A 21495-nucleotide genomic window follows, 5' to 3' on the forward strand; every position below is an offset into this window, starting at 1 on the left:
AGTCTGCACCTTGGACGAGGGCCCCAACTTAACAACGCCCTTGTATAGTTTCTCGTTGACTTCCGCCTGTTCGAAGTTATGCTCGTCGCAGACATAAAAAAGGGCCTACTTTCAAATAAGTGTACGCAGAGAAGATCGTGACCACCTTCGGTTCCTGTGGATAGCAGAACCGCTGTCTGATCAGGCTCCTACACTCAACGTTGAGGAACGGCGCATGATACGGGTACCGTTTGGAGTGTCCTGCAGTCCGTGCATCCTAGCAGAAACGTTACGACCCCATTTTAGCTCGCTTACGTGGACAATTTCGGAACACTATGCCGCCGCTAAAGCGTGGGTTCTACGTGGACGACCTTGTCACGGGGGCGAGCTCTGCGGAAGCGGTCACGCAAATCTACTGCGAAGCAAAGGGAGTGATTAAGCGAGCAGGCATGGACTTCCAAAATGGTCGTCCAATTCCTCGCTTCCTCGTGAAACGTTCAAAGCAGATGAGGTTTCCTACGATGACGTAACGACGGAAGACGTGTCAATCATGAAGATACTCAGGGTTGGCTGGGATCGCCAAGAAGACTCCATAATGTGCAACACGAAAGCGGTCCAAGCGCTGATTTCAAGCGAGCCACACACCAAGAGGACAGTGCTGCATGTTTAGGCAAGCATGTTCAACCCACTGGGGGGATATGTTTATCAAGAAAAACGAAAGGAAAGGTCAGCCAGACTGAGGTCGACTTGCTATTCAAAAAAATTGGAAAATGGGGAAGAAATGAAAAAGGAGAAGAGAAAAGGAGAAAAGGGGAAAGAAAAGGAAAAGAAGAAAAGGAAAGGGGAAGACAATGAAGAAACGAAAAGAGGAAGTCAAAGAAGAAAAGAAAAGGAAAAGACAAAGAAGAAAAGAAAAGCAAAAGAAGGACTCAAAACTAAAACTGAAAAGTCACACACGGGGTCACACAATCACAAGGCGTTGACGAAGTTCGAAGCGTGGAGAAAGAGGAGGAGCGCAGTGGTGACTGCCCACTGGGTCGACTGACGAGCGGGACCCAGTAAGGTAGCCAGCGTCATAGTGCCGTAGCCAAGCTGGGATAGACGACGACAGAGGGCGTCACGGTGCAGAAGGTGTTGCCGGCAGTGTAGCATGCAGAGGGGAATATCAGCCACCACGCCACAGCTAGTGCAGAGGGGAGTGCTGGACTGACCCATTCTCAACAGTTGCAGCGGTGTGCGGGCGACGTTTAGACGAAGTCGGTGCAGGAGCGATTCCTCGTGACGAGTGCTGCGACACGTAATAAAGAAGTCCACTGCGGGGTCGATTGATTGCAGGTGACTGTTGTATGAGGCAGCCTCAGCTCTGAACGCTTGGGCCCGAGCAGCACACCGGCGGCGTATAGACATACAAGAAGCAGAAACAGAAAGGGGCAAATGTACCGTAGCATGAGTCACAAGTTGTGCAGCACGTCGTGCAGCCGCATCTGCGCGTGAGTTACCAGATAAGCCCACATGACCGGGAATCCACTGCAGAGAAAGAACGAGACCATTTCCACAGAGCCGATTGTATGCCTGGATGACCATGCTGGGCAGGTCACGTATGATGTTGGGGTGGGAAGACAGCAAAAGGAGGAGGGACGCCCTGCTCTCAGTGAGGACAACCGAGGACTTCTCAGTTGGCAAACCAGCAATGTACGCTAGGGCTGCGAAGATGGCATACAGTTCCGCCTCAGTGAAGGACCCAGGATAGGGCAACGTGTAGGCTTGTTCGTGGTCCGTATCTGTGACGTAAAAAGCTGCCCCTTATGTGTCACGCATCACAGATGCATCTGTGAAGATTTGACGACAGCAAGGGTAGGTAGAGTGTATATGTGCCAAGGAGAGCTGATGGGCTACTACTGGAGCAGCTTCGTGTTTTCGAGGAAGATCCGGGATTGCAGGTTGAATGGCGGGACCTTCAAGGGTCCACATAGCTAGCGCAAAGGAGGAAGTATGTGTCGTGAGTAGTATGTAGAGGTTGAGAAACTACAGGGATGGAAAACTACGGCACCCCTGCCCTGAGCCCTGCGCGTATTTTTCCCCGCGCGGCGCGTGTGCGGAGGGTTGTCCGAGCGCTTGTCGGCGGAGGGAGGGCTGCGTGCGCGCTTACCCTCTCACATTTTCAGCCTGGGCAGACTTCTTTGGCCATACGTGGGCTGACTTCACATATTTTTTCCAGATACAGCAGGTGAGCGGTTTACATGCAGAGACATGCAAAGGATAGCCATACACAAAAGTACAAGTGAAAATATATTTATTAAAATCAATAGTGCAAGGAATTATGCTGTGACTCTGTGTGAATGGGAAAAACACAGCCAAAAAACCTGAAGAAGAAGGAACACAATATATCTAATAAAGAATATACTTATTAAAGGTATGATACAATGGCATTGAATAGGTATCCCAGATCAAACACAATATTTTTTATTAACTGTAATCACACAAGTTTTCAATGAATCAGAAGGGATAGCACAGTTAATCAAAGAAGATATTCTTGATTAATACAATTACAATCAAAATTACAAGTTTTATTATAAAAAGTCTGAGACGCGTAGAACCTGATAGATGTAAGTAATTTGGAGCACGATATGGAGGCTACCCTTAATATTCCAACGTGACACAAATTTAATTAATCAGTTTCTTATGAAGTGAATGGCGCAGACATAAGGAAATATTTCGAATCAACACATAGCATTAATATAGAACCAATCATCCAACATGTAGGGAAATAATAGCTACACCATATCAAAACGAGAAACAGTCACAACATTTAATCAAAGAAGATATTCTTAATCAATATGATTATAAACAAAATTACAAGTTGTATTATAAAAAGTCTAATATTCCTAACGTGAGAACCATCAGTGCAATAGCGGGAAGTTCTGATAGTTACCTGTAATTAAACGTGAACAGCACAGACCCTGGAAGACCATGGGACAAGAACACAAGAGGAAATAAAATCTATACCACTACATTGGTTAATCAAAACAACAGAGGAGGAGAATAATCTATCGTTTTAACTATCATAAAATCATCCTCGTGACATAATCTAATCGAACACTATACAATTTTCATTCTAAGAGTCACTAAAAACCTTACTTTGTTTTATGAATCCAACACAGAAAATATATTAAAAAGTGAACTTCACCGCATAGCACGCTCCTAGCCAACAACCAGCTCTAATAATATCTACCCTCATTTGTTGAAGACGGGAGGCGTACACCTGTTTTGTGACAGTTATGAACATTTCGAGCACAATAGGGAATCTAAGTTGATTAGTCCAACATTACACAATTAATCAATTTCTTATTAAGTAAACAGCATAGACATACAGAAATAATGAGAAACAAAACAATCAACAGCTAATAGAGAGCCAAAACAATGCACAATCCAACATATAAACAACAGACACATGCAGGAAAATAATTGAAAAAGAATCTATCAAAACGAGAAACATGCACGGAGCTAGCACTGAATAGCAGAGAAACACTTTGAACGGCACACCATCCAAACGTAAACAATAGCACACACGCAAGGAAATAATGAGAAACATGATCAACAGCTAATAGAGAACCAAACAGAGTAATCTAGCATTCAGAAAATCAGAAGAAAAACTCAAACTCATCAGAAAATAGACATGTTAAAAATGAACTTCACCACATAGCACGCTCCTAGCCAACAACCAGATCTAATGATATCTGCCCTGATTTGTTGAAGACGGGTGCCAATAGATGTATGGAAGAAAAGAAACACGAATGATCCGAACACAAGAGGAAATAAAATCTATACCAATACAAAGAAGTTATTCTTAATCAAAACAACATAGTAATCTATCATTCAGACTGAATCAGAAGAAAAAATCAAACTCATCAGAAAATAGACATGTTAAAAATGAACTTCACCATATAGCACGCTCCTAGCCAACAACCAGATCTAATGTTATCTGCCTTGATTTGTTGAAGACGGGTGCCGATAGATGTTTGGAAGACCACGGAACACGAACGACAAGAACACAAGAGGAAATAAAACTATACCACTACAAAGAAGATATTCTTAATCAATATGATGACAATCAAATTACAAATTGTATTATAAAAAGTCTAATATTTCTATACGTGAGAACCATCATAGCAATAGCGTGAATATCTGTCATAACATTTCGAGCGCAATAGGGAATCTCAGTTTCATATTCCAACATTACTCAACTTTTAATTAATCCATTTCTTATTAAGTGAACAGCATAGACGTAAGGAAATAACGAGAAACAACACAATCAACAGCTACAATTAATAGAGAGCCAAACCTGCGCACCATCCAACAGATAGAGAAATAATAGCTAATCAATCTATCAAAAGGCGAAATAGCACAGACTTAACGCTGAAGAACAGAGGAACACGCGGCGACACGTAAACAACAACAGAGGAAAATAATATATCATTGAACCATCATAAAATCGACCAATATACAATTTTCATTCTAACGAACAGTACGAACCTTGATGGAGGTATCCAAGACGTAGAAAATATGCACTGTTTTCATCTCGGTTTTCACTCTTTTCCTCAAAACCAGGAGACGTTGTCTCTATATATGTGACCATAACACCGCGCATGCTTTATCGCTCAAAGGGTTAGGGGCCATATTACTTCGTCCAGCAAACGGGGCGCTCTAGAGGTCAGATAAGAGAGTTCAAAGGCGATATATTTTATTGTGCAGCGCAAATAGATGTCGATATCACTCGCGGGGGTCACTATCTTTTCGCATCCTTTCCCTGAAACGGAAATCTTTCGTCAAAGTGGTTGACAAGTCGGCTAAGTTTGTAGAGATGCGATATTGTTATTGAAGATGTAGAGAAAGTCAAAATTATTAATTGGTAGCAACGATACACAATCAAAAACGAGAAACAGATCTAATTACATCAATTTTTGTAATATCTTGCAACAGAAATTTCTAATGAACCACACAGAAATATCAAATGTGAAATGCAACTCAGAGTTATGAGGCATTCCCACCTTAGAGGTACTTACTTATGTCAATCGAGTGAACAATTTAAACAAATACAAGACAATAATTATTTCAGACAGTAAGTTCACAACTCATAGAATATCACTCGAGTGAATACTTGAAACAAAGTCAAAATAATAATTCTCACGACAGGTGGAGATTATAGCATTCTAAACCAGATAATAAAATTTTAATCAATAAAATAAATATAGATATGCTTTTGATTACGTGCAGATGTGCACTTGAAAACAGAAGAGACAATTGCTCTACATTGAAAAGATGGACAGATTTTGTACTCGATACCATAAGTCATGGGAAGATGTGATAAAAAACTGCTTCGAAAAGGAGGAGCCGCGAAACGATTTCATTATCGCTGCATTTCAATACGTCCTAGACATGGTCGTATTCGGAGAAATGGTACAAACTACAGAACTGAAGGTGCAAGAATTTATAAGCCGAATCTACAATACTGAGATTGATGGTGGAGTTTTTGAGGTTTGCCAACGAAGAATTGAAATACACTAGACCAGATGTAATTGCAATCATTGCAATGGGCATTGAGTTCATCAAGAAAGCAGTCGGACCAAATTATCATATACAAGCGGTCTATATCGCACGATTCATTACGGATTTGTTGAAATTACGCATATCTGAGATGTAAAGTACATAAAATCTTATCACGTGATATATTCCACTACCACGGCAACGCAATTATTTTCTTCTACCAGTCTCTGCAACGATGTCGAATCAACAGAAGTTCAATATTGTCGTGCAAGGTCTGATGTATTATCACCTGTTGAAACTCAACAAACATATCAATTGCGGTGGACCTCCGGACGATTTTCATCTAATACTCTCTTGTACGCCATTCAAGAATCTTCATACAAAGAAAGGAAACATCAATAAGAAGCTGTGCAAGTTCATCGCGACAAAGTGCAAGTTGTTGAAGCAATACAAACACGGCGACAACATAGCGCCTGCGTTAATCAATGCTGGATTCAAGCGCCCAATAATCAGAATAAACTATTTAACGTCTTCGGGATTCATCAATGAAGACAACAAACGAAAACTTCAGAGTTTGAAATAGAACCGTAATTTATCGAAATAAAGAAGTGTATAACTGAAACAATAAATGTAATCTTTGTCATCATTATAATGACTTCTTCGCATCACAATGAAAAACACCTTACATTTAGCATGGCTAGACTGAGAACAGTGATCGCTAAGGAAACGAATATTCCACAATTTACGTAAGAACTCTCATATGGAATGAGACCTGACCACCAAATAGGTTTTACTCGACTACATTTACTCGTTTATGGTATGGTAGATATTACAGCACATATATCCCAGCTTGGGTGTCATAATATCTGAATTGTCCTGTACCTGTACACATGCACAATGTTTGACTAGAAATAGTGACTATGGTGAATTATTTAGTGATAGATACGTATCAACTGCATAGCGAAATTCCGCGACAGATATTTCAACGCACGTGCGCGTTTGTGTGTTTTTTCAACATGGAATTACTTTTGACGCCGAATAGATCCCGTTCTGTTATTTCGCCTTTGCGAGAAGTCCCCTAATTAAAAAGCTAATGAACTTTAGGTAATTCGTGATTATATAGTTGCATGATTTTCTTCGAGCGAATGTTCACCTGGCCATATAACTCTACTGAAAAATGGCATCTATTTTGCTCTACTAGTTTTTAATAAAAATGTTGTAGCGAATAAAAACAAACACCCTGTGTTTGCAAGAAACAAACAGTAATCATCATTGATCATCAGGTATGAAAACAGATATACTACAAATATCCAGTGTACATACAGCAACAGTGACAACACTATAAGAAGGTAATGTGTGACACAATTTGAAGCAGGCAAAATCTGATACATTCATATGAGAAATCACGAACGTCACTTATCCAGTAGCACCTTCTCATCTAATTGTCCGGCAAAGTAAGTCCGTCTAGTGCAAGCGGGATGATGGCACATCGTGAAGGCACTTCAGAGAACTATGGATAAATATCGGGTCACTAGAACACTTCTTGGTTCGCTTAGGAGTTGAGGATCAACCGTCCGAGACACGCCGCTTATCTTTGTGCTAACAGAGCTCGTGCATGGGTTCAGGAACAAAATGCGTGACGGAGGACCTCACTACACAAATGCAAAGACGTTCAGATTTTTATACGGTCGGCGGAGCTGAAGGGCAGGAAGCACCACCTAATTTACCAGACTGCATCTTACATCCTACACGCCAACACACGTTTTCAAGTTCAAAACATATTCTGAATTAATGCCGATGGCGCTCGGTCGCATACGACGACGAGAGCATTATGGCTGTAGTTTCGTTTTGACAGACTGGCAAAGCTGTCGCAGTGCACAATCAGTTTTGTGCAACCTACGCAGGAACGCGGAGTTGTGTGCATAACTTTGTACACGTTTCGATCTTTATTTATTTTATTATCTTAAAGGGACCGAAAAGTGAATATAAACCTATCGAAACTTTATGTTCAGTGAAAAGCTTGAACCTTCTAAAGTTCAAATGTCAAAGAACTCCGCTGAAATCGCTGTAGTTTTTTTTAAATCGAATTTTCGATGATTGCATGTCTAGGTACCTAGTAGGAAACCGGCAGTCTCTCAACAATGGCATCACACCGCGCCATCTGTCGAGGACGCATGTAATACGCGCGCTTCCATTCGCTAATCCGGTGAAAACGAAAGTGGCTGTGAGCGTCTGCAACCACTTTCTACGTCGAAAATGTCGAGTCTCCCGAACCTGAGTGCGCTAGAACTCCGCATTCTAGAACTATCGCGCGCACAGAACTTCTCTTCGTACGATAGCATGCCGGAAAGTGTGTGTGTCGCAGCAGAAGATTCATCGTCCTCAGATATACCGGAGTCACCGCCGTCCTCACCAGGATCTGAACGTACCGGGAACGCGGACTGGTTAGTGGAATTTATATGTATTAGGGAAAAGCACTTGTTTAAGGTGAAACACGCGCTGTTTTTTCGTTGTGCAGGTGTTCTTGCGGGAAGTGCAAACCGATGGATACGAGTGTTTGTGCTGCCGGGAGGTAGAGAAAGTCTGGAAAAAGCAGACGGTCAACTGCATTACAGACAACGAATATTTCGAGATACTCTGCCTCGACACCGAAGTTCTGCGAGTGTCTTTTACGTACATCCGAGATACTGAAGAGTATGGCAACATACGTGACATCGCCGTGAACAAGTGAGTACGTGTTTACAAGCTACTTGAACGGCAAACTGAATGGAAAAACCTTATTTCTGCAGGAAATTCCGTTATATCGCCTGTCGGCAATTCACAAGGTGGATATGGGGTGGTCTGGGAAAGTACCATAGGAAGATTCCTCCTGCCTGCGTGGTGCATGCCGTTAGGGATGCTTTTCCATCAGATGTGTATAAGGGCTTTGAACCTGCACACTTGTAAAAATGTATATTGATGCCTGCAAATTTTCATTTCTAGCTTGCTGCGAATTTTTTCATTGCTTGTTCCTTTCAGATAGTCACGCAATATTGTAATTATTATGTTTGTGCATGGATGCCTGGGGGCATATCTATTTGTACATTAGTGTATACTCATGTCTTGTATATATGGAGAGTAAATAACATAATTTTTATCATTGTACTTCACCTGAACTGTGTTTATAATTTTTATACACTAGAGATTGACCAGGTTTGCAAATGATAATTAACGGTTGAAAACACTTAACTTGATTTCACTAAAAGGAGCACTTGTAACTGATCCATTATCATATGACCAACTAACATTTGTAAAGAAAGTCCTTAGTGCTGACTTAAATGGTACTGCACCTATTCATCTCAGTTAACCATGCAGCATCGGTGTGGGCAAGAGTACTCCAAAATGGCTACATAATTTATTATGCAGTAACAGGCACACACTACCTTTGCAATGCTATTTTTTAAGATGAAATACACTGACACTTTTCTGCACACAGTATTCGATTCGCCACCGTTCGACAACAAAACTACTGTGAACAGTCTCTGTGAATGAGAATGACTGTACCCACATATTCTTTTTTTCATAAGTTCTTGGTGACTGTGACCGAGATACTTTTGTAAAGAAATTTTGACAGTCCTCTAAATAGAAACTGGCTTCAGTGTATGCAACAGACTTCTCGGAACAATTAATTGAAATATAATAAAACAGCCGAAACAACATTTTTTCACAACTCTGTGTTTTTCTTTTTTAATGTCCAGCAATTCAGGAGACAAGAGTAGGACTTTCTGCTCTCTGATGTTTTCATGTACTTCATATAGCTGTAAAACCTGAAAAAAAAAAAAAAGATAAGATACAGAATGGAAGTATAAACAGTTTTGCCTTTCACTTTTGAGCTTAACAAGAAAGTTACATTTTACCATATATGTGCTTTTGTATTCTCCTGTTGATGAAAAGGGTACAGGAATAATAATGGAGCACATAGATGAAGCTGAGAACTGTTCTTCGAGAGTGTGCTAATTGTGACAACAGAAATATACGATGAAAGTTGTACAGAAACAGCAAATGTCTGCTGACAAAAGTTTTAGAAATCTGGATGTTACTGCCTCATGTAGTTTCCGTCCAAAAGTAGGACTACTCGACATTCTTCAGTCGCAGCACGGTGCAGAGGTGGAAGTTGTGGCTAGAAAAAGATTTAGCATGTTCACAAGGTCATTAGTGCACACCAACATACATGACAACATAGACAACATGATGGCTGCAGACTCACAATTATTCAACAGCACAAGAAACGGAAAGCATGAGTAAAAAAAGATGGCGTCCATGCAGCACGTGTAGAACCACATAACCTCAGGGAAGGTAGAATCGGGAGAGCAATAAATGACTTGAGTCCGAAATTGGGTAACTTGGCATAGTTAGGATCAAGGATATGGGCTGCTCCAATACACACTCTGTTTCTATTGTACCCTTTCAATTGTCTCGCATGTATTTTTCTGCTGCATCGAGCGAAAGAGCATCAAGGTACCTAGATTCACTCTACATTCAGAATTGCAATAAATATTATGGGGCTCTACCCCATTTCTTGAGGTAATGTGCTGAAATGGAGTAATGGGTTGCCTCAGAGCGATGACGGAAATCCTATGGTGTCCAAAAGCGTTAGAAGTGCTTTGACAACTTGTGTGGGGCCAGTGAATAGTACTGCAAGGCATATTTCCTTGAGCTTGACGTGCAGAAGCTGCATACATGCATCAGTGCATAATTGATGTTAAGATACAGAAACTATAAAGCTACGACCTTAGGGTGTTTGTATGTCAAATGAAGTCCATTGGTAGCAGCCCAAAATTCACATATGAGGTCTTTACCAACAATATGCATGTTAGAAGTGTCCTTGTTTAAGAAAAAGGGTTCTGCTGCAATTGTCCCCCTCTGTGCCCTGGACTACGCCATTCTCTTCATGATCTGTGGTTAGGGTCCTGTTATGCACCTGTGCGAAGACTTGCAACTGAAAGACAAGGGAAAAAAAAGAGAAAAAATACTGGAATTACAATCTGAAAGCATGATATAAAGAAGAGTGCAGCTACAGCCACATAGCGCGGACAATGACAGTGATATTTTAACATGCTGTGGTACGTAAATGGTTGCAAAGTTTTCCATTAGTCTTGCCATGGTCACTTGACAGTTGGTTAAAAGTAGAAAAGCTTTTCATGCATGACACCAATCTCCTTTTTCATTCTCCCAAGGAACCTACCTCCCCTCACTGTACAAAGAGTTGCGTGGCATGATGATGCCACAGACGGACACTTACAAAACATATGAGCAAATCTGTCTGTGCAGTCCTGTACTTCTCATACTATAGAGTACAACGAAGTCAAGTCAATAAGTCACATTGCAGTATAGTTAACTTCAATGAACAAAAATCTCAGAGAAGGAGTCGCGACACTTTATATGAGTAAAAAGTTATGCTGGCCACCTTATCATCACTGGCGTCACGTAACAGTATATACATATCCATGGATAAGGAAGCATTAGGTGCACCTTCATGCACTTTGTGAGTATGGAGATAGGAGGTAGGTTGTGGAACACACTTTCATGGAGAAAGGATTAAGATTTCAAAGAAAAGCAAGTAAAACAATATCAAACAAGTCTGGCATTCTACAACAGGCAAATAAACAGAAAGCAAGAAAAAGCGTATGCACTGCAAATTGCAGTGCATACAAATTGCATACAAACTGCAGTGCAAATTGCAGTGGACAATGTGCTGGCAGGATCAGTAGTGTCATCCGATACGGTGACTTCCACGCACAAGTCCATGAAATCATTGCAGTCGACCTGAAACAGTTTTAAAACTATTTCGAAACAGAAATTTTCAAAAGATGACCAAATGATGAGATCTACATACTACGAAGCAGTCCGGCGCCACTTCAACACCGGAATGTCCCTAAAATTAAATTTGTTCGTGTTCACAATGCCCAGTAGGTAGGATAACACAAGTTAAATGGTATACGTCATTGCTATATTATAATTTATACATGTGTGACACCTGTACATACCTGAGACGTTGTGTTGAGCCCGTCACCAATGCGAAGCAGAATAACAGGTGACGGAACGGCAGTTTGCTTCAGACGTTTTCGCACTTCGCCAACTGCGGCATCTTCGTAGTCAAAATGGGATGAGCACACACGACACAACTGCTGAATCTCATAGCCGAGTGCTTCGAACCACTTTCGTATTCGCGCATTGTCCTGTGGAATCTTGTGGTAGAAAACGCCCGTTGTCGAAGATGAACGATTTCCGCAACGCCACAACGTACACCAGGCATTCGTAAATACGTGACACAACAGTGACAGACAAGTGATTTGATTACTTTCACAGACTTTCACTTTATGCTTCGCGCTGCCGGTATGACCACCCACGGCGTAGACAATAAGCGCGATAACACAGACGGCCTTGCAGACGGCCTTGCAAACGGCACGGCGCATCGTAGCTGAATGTTTTATTAGTGTAGAAACTATATGTTCTTCAAATGCCTGGAAGTGAACGTCATTTTTAAAATGACGTTTAGTTATAACGATAATGTGTGTCAACTTTGTTCTGTGGAAACTAATTGTCACGTGGTACAGGTTGACCAATCCCGGACGCCCTGGACCTGAAACCCAAGTTACTCTTTTTTGCCGTTTGTTGGCAGCACCGTCCATGTTCCGGCAACCATCAAAATATTTATACGTAAAAAATATTCCGATTTGTGAGGTAATGCTTTCTCTGTGTTATCAAACAATGATAATGTGCAGGATGGTGGGCCAAAATATGGGGGTTATTTTTCACTTTTCGGTCCCTTTAATTATTTATTTGTTATTAGAATTATTATTCTGATTTCGTTTATTTTATTATTTCATCAATGTGTTTTATTGTATTTGAGCATAATTTAATATGTACACGTTATGCAATTAATTTCGACAGTTATTTTCTTTCTTTCCTTTTTTTTCGCTTTATATAAGCCCAGCTTATTTTCACAGCCAGGAATCTACCACTATTTGGCGTAGTCGCTGGAACATCCCACAAGGATCCCACAAGGATGCATCCCATTTCCAGCTCGAATCCAGCATTGAACTATTCTTGTTTTCGAATGGCAGTTGAATGGTTTCACAACGTAAATTCAAGCTGCACTGACCCAGCATAGAAACTGCCTCGGCTGTCTTTTTTTTTTTTTTTTTCTAGGCTCGTTCTTATGTTTGCGTGCGAAATAGAGCTCCTCTATTGCAAGTCGTCAGTGTCCTTCAGTTTTCATTGTTTGACTCACATTGCAAAAACAAGTGTTTTCAGTTTTGGACCTATCGGTGCCATATATCAATGGCCGCTTTAATTATGCAGCGTAACTGTTTCAGAACCAGTTGCTGCAACATCATTTTGAAAGTTATTCGCCTGCACGGGCACTTGGGAAAGGTCTAGGGCTCGAGACCGTTAACATATTTAAAAAATGCAAGGGCAGTATCGCCTTCATCATCCACCGCTTACGAGCGAATGATCGCCAAAGGGGTCGTGTACAATGCCACTACATATCATACACAGTAAACTTTTTTACACTTTTTTGGTGTAAATGGCTTGTCCCATGGCGCACACCTTTTTGGTGTTGCCTTTACACTCAAATGATGGGTGTTTTCTAATGCACCCTTTAGTTAAGTGTATTCCTAATAAAACATTGTTATAATGGGTGTTTAAAAACAAAAACACCCTTAAAATGGGAGTATTCTATTGAAAACACCTTTTATGATTGAATTATTTGCTAGCAAATATTCCCTCGAAAATAGAGTAATAGGAGCTTCCGCGGCAGCATACCGACACCACTGGCCAAGACATACAGTTCGACGTTCTTGCTTCTATGGCAAGCAGCACCGCGAACGCGGTAGACTTCCACCCGCGGTTCCATCGTAGAACCTAAACCGGAGTGCAATGCGTCGCAGGCACCCCTCGTTAGCTTGTTAACACTGTGGGACCAACGTGAGTGCAGAGGCATAGAGATACCTGGGGCACCCTCAATAGCCTATATTGGCGTGTCGGATGTATCATATACTGAAATAAAATTTGTTGGGGCATGTTCGTTACATGTGGTGGGGCGGGAAACGTTTGTAACGGTGGCGGGAATGTGTTTTTGCAATTAACACCCACGCTTGCAACGAGTCAAAGGTATAAGCTAAATTTCTAACATCCCTCCCTGTCAAATACTGTGTTTTTAACTCAGGTTATCGTCTATAATGTGATTTGAAGAAAAAGGAACCAGAGACACGGAGGAGATAGGGACGGACACAAAAATTCTCAAACACAGCAAAGATTTTATTGACGACAACCCACTATATATTCAAAAACCTCCGAAGGGGAGGAAGAGGAATGAGAGAGGGTTGACTAACACAATTGCCTCGTGTGGCTATCTCTACAGATTCACGAAGCATTCTTCGCCAGGTCACTCTTTCCCTACGCAAAACAGAGGTTTCCGCGAAGAGGGCTTCACAGTTGTTACATTCCCGGAGATGTTGAACTAATTCGCTTGACACGTGGGTCCTTTCTGTGCTAAGCGCATGTTCCCTAAGACGGTCATTCAGACAGCGTCCTGTTTGACCTACATAGCACATGCCACAAGCAAGGGGTATACAATAGACCACTGAGTGGTTACAGGAAACAAACGGATTACGGTGGGTGACATTACAACCACGGTTCACAGAGGAGAAGGGGCAAAGCTTACTTAATTTGCAGACATTTGAAAAAACAATCTTAATGCCAAAATTCTTAGCAACAGCTAAAATATTGTGGGAAACCGAGTGGTGGAACGGGATGGCCACCCTCTTTTTAGAGTTCTGGGAAAGATCGGGCAAGGTCGGTCGAGCGGAGTACACCTTACGTAAAAATAAAAGGGCCCTGGAAGCGATAAGATGACGATCATAGCCAGCTGAGAGCAACCTACCGCATTGGCGGGACAAACTGAAATTGATAAAATGCGAGCACGTTTTTGACACGGAGGCTCTAACCAAGGATGAAACAATGCCAGACTTGACTATCTTCGAGTGGAAACTGGATCGCGGTAGGAGAGGTTTAGCGTTATCTTTGCCATAATACCAACAAAGGCCAGACTCAGTGACTAACGTTAAATCAAGGAACTTGAGGGTATGGCTACTCGAAGAAAATTCAACAGCGAATTTGAGTTCGGGGGCCAGGGAGGTGAGGGAATCTACCAACATGTCCGGGGAGACAGAGGGGAGGGAGAAAATTACAACAATATCGTCGACATACCTACGGATGAACAGAATACCATCGGAAGTGCGGGAAATGAGGGATTGAATGGCGCAATCCAGAGTATTAAGATAAATTTCCGCAAGGACGGGAGCAACAGAGGAACCAATGCAAACACCATTGGCTTGAGTTAACGGCTTATTCTCCCACAGGATGACAGAAGATTTTAGATAAGTTTCAAGAATTGTCATGAAGTGCGCAACAGACATGCCGGCCGTATTCTGGAAAACTACCAAGTGGTTGTTTAGAAGGTTGGATACCCGGTCAAGCAACAGGGTTATATTCATGGAATAATAAAGATCTTTGATGTCAAGTGAGAGTGTGTTAACACTAACACCATGAATATGCTTTATGGAGTCAACAAACTCCTCAGAATTCCTAATGGAAAGAGAACCAGATAGCGGCAACGTCTTAAGAACACGCAGGAGATAATCAGAAACAATCCTTTGCCAAGATCCACGTTCGCTGATCACAACACGAAGGGGCATGTCGGGCTTGTGATCCTTCAGTAGGAATTTTACCGAGAGAGAGTCAATACGACATTTGTTGACAGCGTTGAACAAAGGATGGTTGTTAGCTGACAAGGTAGTAACAATTAACGATTTAGCTTTCTTTAGAGAGCCGGCAAAAGGCTTGAAGAGGGAATCAAGAGCTAGATTGACTTTGGAACGAAATGTGGTAGAGGGGAGTAGAGGGGGAGTGAGTAGAGGGGGAGTCTGTTGCGCACTTCATGACAATTCTTGAAACTTATCTAAAATCTTCTGTCATCCTGTGGGAGAATAAGCCGTTAACTCAAGCCAATGGTGTTTGCATTGGTTCCTCTGTTGCTCCCGTCCTTGCGGAAATTTATCTTAATACTCTGGATTGCGCCATTCAATCCCTCATTTCCCGCACTTCCGATGGTATTCTGTTCATCCGTAGGTATGTCGACGATATTGTTGTAATTTTCTCCCTCCCCTCTGTCTCCCCGGACATGTTGGTAGATTCCCTCACCTCCCTGGCCCCCGAACTCAAATTCGCTGTTGAATTTTCTTCGAGTAGCCATACCCTCAAGTTCCTTGATTTAACGTTAGTCACTGAGTCTGGCCTTTGTTGGTATTATGGCAAAGATAACGCTAAACCTCTCCTACCGCGATCCAGTTTCCACTCGAAGATAGTCAAGTCTGGCATTGTTTCATCCTTGGTTAGAGCCTCCGTGTCAAAAACGTGCTCGCATTTTATCAATTTCAGTTTGTCCCGCCAATGCGGTAGGTTGCTCTCAGCTGGCTATGATCGTCATCTTATCGCTTCCAGGGCCCTTTTATTTTTACGTAAGGTGTACTCCGCTCGACCGACCTTGCCCGATCTTTCCCAGAACTCTAAAAAGAGGGTGGCCATCCCGTTCCACCACTCGGTTTCCCACAATATTTTAGCTGTTGCTAAGAATTTTGGCATTAAGATTGTTTTTTCAAATGTCTGCAAATTAAGTAAGCTTTGCCCCTTCTCCTCTGTGAACCGTGGTTGTAATGTCACCCACCGTAATCCGTTTGTTTCCTGTAACCACTCAGTGGTCTATTGTATACCCCTTGCTTGTGGCATGTGCTATGTAGGTCAAACAGGACGCTGTCTGAATGACCGTCTTAGGGAACATGCGCTTAGCACAGAAAGGACCCACGTGTCAAGCGAATTAGTTCAACATCTCCGGGAATGTAACAACTGTGAAGCCCTCTTCGCGGAAACCTCTGTTTTGCGTAGGGAAAGAGTGACCTGGCGAAGAATGCTTCGTGAATCTGTAGAGATAGCCACACGAGGCAATTGTGTTAGTCAACCCTCTCTCATTCCTCTTCCTCCCCTTCGGAGGTTTTTGAATATATAGTGGGTTGTCGTCAATAAAATCTTTGCTGTGTTTGAGAATTTTTGTGTCCGTCCCTATCTCCTCCGTGTCTCTGGTTCCTTTTTCTTCAAGTATGCACCAGCTTGTCAGCGTCCTCTCTCTTTTATCAGTTTATAATGTGATTACTTGCTGAGCGGAGCTGTGAAACCAGCATAATTTTTCTCTCACGAAATAAAACACAATTTTTAACACCATACTCCCAATTCAAATGGGTGTAAAAAAGGTGCATTCGACGGAAAACACCTGTTTCAACACCCCACTTTACACCCTTAATGATCCACATTGGATAAGACGTGGTGTATGTCGATATTACACCTTTAGTAATGCACTTTTTGCACTCTTTGTGGAATAGAAAAGGGTGTTTTTATAAGAATACACTTTGTTTGAGCAAATAAAGGTGTAAAATGATTTACTGTGTATTAAATGTCAGAGGACAAACAATAAGATCGTTTGTCTGGACGGCGGGTCATATGCCGAGATTATTCGCATTAGCTTTCGCCAAGAGGGTCAGCAAACGTCAAGTTCACTGACACTTTTAGAATACAACAGTGTTTGGAACACACGTAACAATATGCTATGTTTCGCAGTGAGTAAGAATACTTTCACCTGTAGTGTTGGCATGTAGACGCATGCGCATGGCACTAAATGAGCAGTTTGTGGTGACCAAGTTGCCAGACAAGATTGAATATGAGTGATGACTACCGTTGTGAAAAACTGTTTTTCCTTTCTCTGTAAAATTTCTTCCATTGCATGTATCATTCAAGTTTTTAATGGTATTAGTAGTGCGACAATCTTGAGATAACCATGTCTTTTCTAGCAGTTCCTTTTTTTTCTGAGATAACGTAAGCTATAACCATCAATCTTTCTTACACGATGTCATGTACCGTGTTTTTGAGATTTTCTTGTTTGAAGTATACTCTTACAGCTGTCACATACAAGCGTACACTATTTGTATATGTTTTACTATATATTGTTTACACAAGTTTGTTCAACACCTGCAAACACAATGTGCAAAACTATGCATGGGTAGAGAGCATACTTCACTTGAGGCACTCATGCGTATTTCTATATGCATGCTGTTGGGGAAAAGAATATTCTCTTTCGCTCTCGTGCAATGCAAAAATATATATGGATTTAAATGTAAGCAATTTAAAACCCGTCAGTTGCGTAGTTTGTGCCAATTGAAGTGTGCAGGAATTCAAACACGTTTCGAATAGAAGATACTTTAAATTAGAATGATTGACTTCTGTATTCAGTGTACACCAACTTGCTCTATCCCTCGAATGTGTCTTTCATGATCTTCATCCTTTCATCTACGCATGGAGCAGTCCTATCCGCACAACATGTTTGCTCACATTAATTCAATTGACACAGTGATCATGATGGTTCGATGCTAAACCAATTCCCCAATTCGTTCTTCTTCTGTGATGGGGATCTTCATTGCACAACATGTCGGTTCAGATTGCCCCAATTGGAAATCATTGCTTCTCATTGGCACCCAGTGAACTAATTACTTGATTTGGTTATTGATTTCCTATTAATCTTCTTCATCACAACACCTGTTAGAGCGCTACAACATGAAGCTATCTTTCCCACAACACTTCTCATTACTTGAATGAGAAATACCTGCGTTATTCATATTAAATGAATTGGGTGTCCCAGTTCTCATTCAAAGTCATTAAACAAATTAGATCCTGGTTCCCTGGAAAACTCCTTCTCCACAACATCCGTTAGAGCGCTCAAACATAAAGTCAGCTCTCCCGCAACACTTCTCATTACTTCAATGAGAAATACCTGCGTTATTCACATTAAATGAATTGAGTGTCTCAGTTCTCCTTGAAAGTTCTCATTGGACAAATTAGCTCCCGGTTCCCTGGAAGTCTCCTTCACCACAACGTCTGTTCGAGCACTCAAACATAAAGTCAGCTTTCCCGCAACACTTCTCATTACTTCAATTAGAAATACCTGCTATATTCTCATTAAATGAATTGGATGCATAAATTTAATTGAAACTTATTGAAATTGATGCTGGCGCTTAATGAGATCGGGTCTACTTTTTCCAGCAGGGCGGTTTGCATTTCACACATGAACACCTGCACGACAAAAAACGGCGCTTGTTTCGGCTTACACAAGTGCTTCTCCCTGAGACATGGAAATTTCACAAAGCAGTCCATTTTACGGTCCATGTTCACGGCACGGTGATCTACTGCTGAGCACGAATGTGACTCCGATTAATCTCTGGACGAGGAATCTTCTGCTGCGAAGAACACACTTTCCAGCACGCTAACGCACGAACAGCAGTTCTGTGTGAGCGACAGTTCTCGAATGCGGAATTCCAGCGCACTCATGTTCAAGAGGCTCGACATTCTCGACGTAGAAAGTGGTCACAAATGCCCACTGCCATTTTCGTTTTCGCCGGATTAGCGCCCGGAAGTGCGCGTATTACATGCGTCCTCGACAGATGGCGCGGGGTTTTGCAATTGTTGACAGACTGCTCGGTTTCGAACTAGGTCCCTGGACATGCAATTATGAAAAATTCGATTACAGAAAAACTACAGCGATTTCAGCGGAGTTCTTTGATATTTGAACTTTTGAAGGTTGAAGCTTTTCGCTGAACATAAAGTTTCGATAGGCTTATATTCACTTTTCGGTCCCTTCTGTCATCTTCTGTGATCCATCTCATCATTCTTTCACCGTTTGTTAGTCATCTTTTTTTTTGTCATCTTTGTCTTTAATCTACCTCATCCTTCTTTCATCATTTGTTTGTTTATCCTTTATTTCTTAATTCTTTTTCTTTTTCTTTATTTCCTATTTCTTAATTTTATTTATTTATTTATTTCTTATTCCTTCCTATTTCTTTCTTTCTTTAATTATTTTCTTTTATTTGTATTTATTATTTCTTAATTTTCTTTCTCTCTTTATTTATTTATTTCTGGAATAGCAAGCCGACGTCTCGTTTGGCTGACCTTTCCCCCGTTTTTTTTTTCCTTTTCGTCTAACAAATATATCCCCCCTTCATTGACTCATCATGAGTCTGTCGTTATCAGCAAATAGGAACCAACAGGCACTGCTAGGCAATCTCAGGTAAATAGTTCACCCTTATCACGCCACACTTCCAGCCTTGAACTGTCCCTTACCGTGCAGCGATCTGTACTGTCATGAGCTCTTCAGGCAGTTGTTATCAGCCAATCGACCCAATAGGCACTAATGAATTTAACAATGACCCCGTTTATAATTATATTCATGGAAACACTTAATCCTGTTGTTACATAGGAGCTTGCAACATTACATATGCGAACTTTCACAAAATTGTAATTCGGTATCACGTCAACAAAGTGGAACGGTACAAGAAGTATGCCACTGGAACATACACATTTGTGGAAGGCACGATAGCTTCTTATGCAACTCTAGAGATAGCAGCTTTTGATGTGAATGGATATGCAACAGAGCAGATTATCAGAGATTTTCGGGCATAACAGCCTTTTTTTGGTTAAAGATGCATTAGATTCGTCATGTCGAATCAGGAATTTAAAAAGTTTGATTGTAGTTCCTGGCCGTCAAAACTAATCTGTTTATATGAAACTTGCTTTGTATGATGAGCCGCTTCTATACATCACAACAAGAGTTTTGCTACATCTGATAGTTTGATCTATCCATGACTTGAAGATCCGAGACGAGGTAGGATGTCATGGGTAGTCATGGATCGTCACCACCAGCATCGCTTGCTACCTAACTTTCCTTTCGGTGTTTTGTATGACGAGCCGCTTCTGTACATCACAACAAGGGTTTTGCTACGTCCGATAGTTTGCTATTGCAATCGTGGAAATTTGTATCAGTGCGGATCGTACGCAATAGACCATGGAGAGTCGTGATACTAAATGAGAGGTAAAGGTATCTAGTAATTTGTTTCACTGTGTTGTCTGTCATAAACGTTGTCCTGAGTGAAAAGCCTCCGTAAGAGTGTGGCTCATTAAATTTGTTTTCCACTGTACACCACAGAGCTCAACTCATTTGCTGATGAGAGCACCAAGGTGGTTTACGTGATGGAAGGAGATCCACTGTCCTTGGACTGCAACCCTCCGACTGGTTACCCACGCCCCAGCATCTCCTGGCTAATTCAGTACAGTAGCGGGGCCTTGCGCAATATCAACTCCTCACGCATCACTGCAGACCCAGAGGGAGGCCTTCATTTCTCACGTGTGGAGATGAGCGACGCTCTTGAAGATGCTGTGTACACATGCAGCGCTATGTCGGTGTTTAGGAGGGAGTACAAGATCGGCAACAAGAAGCTGTTGCGAGTGGAACCTGCATCAAGTGGGGGCCCTGCCAACCATCCCCCCGTGCAACAGTATGTCTCCCCTCCCAACATTGTGGCACTCCGTGGACAGGTACTGCGCCTCTACTGCATCTTTGGTGGAACGTAAGTATAGACACTTCCTGGTGTTCTCGATGTTTAAAAATTGTGGAGGCAAAAATCTGGAGGTGTAATTTTTTGCACTGCTACAGGTAAGAATGTGCGAATGTTACTAAAGTGGGAACACGCACATAGTAGGAGATGCGGTCGCCACCCGGCCAGTTATGTGTTGCTTGTGCCGGCAGCCGGTTGAAAGGCAGTACCAGCAGCGTTTTTACCTCAGGAGAGGTTCCTTCGAGAAGTATGCAAGATATATCTCTAAGAATAAATTACTTGTGGTAGTACTTTTCCTTGGTTCGCCCTTAGGTTAGTTTATGTACTAGTACATTGCTACAGGGACTGTCCAAACGGAACAAACAGCAAGTCATTTTGTACGCTGCTGTATGAGCGCCCTTTCTCTTTTTCTTTCTGCGTTTCCCTCATCCAATCA

At 41.8% G+C, this 21495-nt stretch overlaps 1 protein-coding gene across 1 annotated transcript in view; it reads left to right on the forward strand.

Annotated features, from left to right (window-relative positions):
* LOC135396471 (neuroglian-like) overlaps positions 1-21495 on the forward strand; it is a 136614-nt gene that overhangs the window by 60782 nt on the left and 54337 nt on the right. The window contains exon 4 of the mRNA XM_064627458.1: positions 20651-21071. Coding sequence (XP_064483528.1) covers positions 20651-21071 — 421 coding nt within the window. The remainder of the gene's footprint in view (positions 1-20650; positions 21072-21495) is intronic.

Source organism: Ornithodoros turicata, chromosome 6, assembly GCF_037126465.1.
Source record: "Ornithodoros turicata isolate Travis chromosome 6, ASM3712646v1, whole genome shotgun sequence".
NCBI lineage: Eukaryota > Metazoa > Arthropoda > Arachnida > Ixodida > Argasidae > Ornithodoros > Ornithodoros turicata.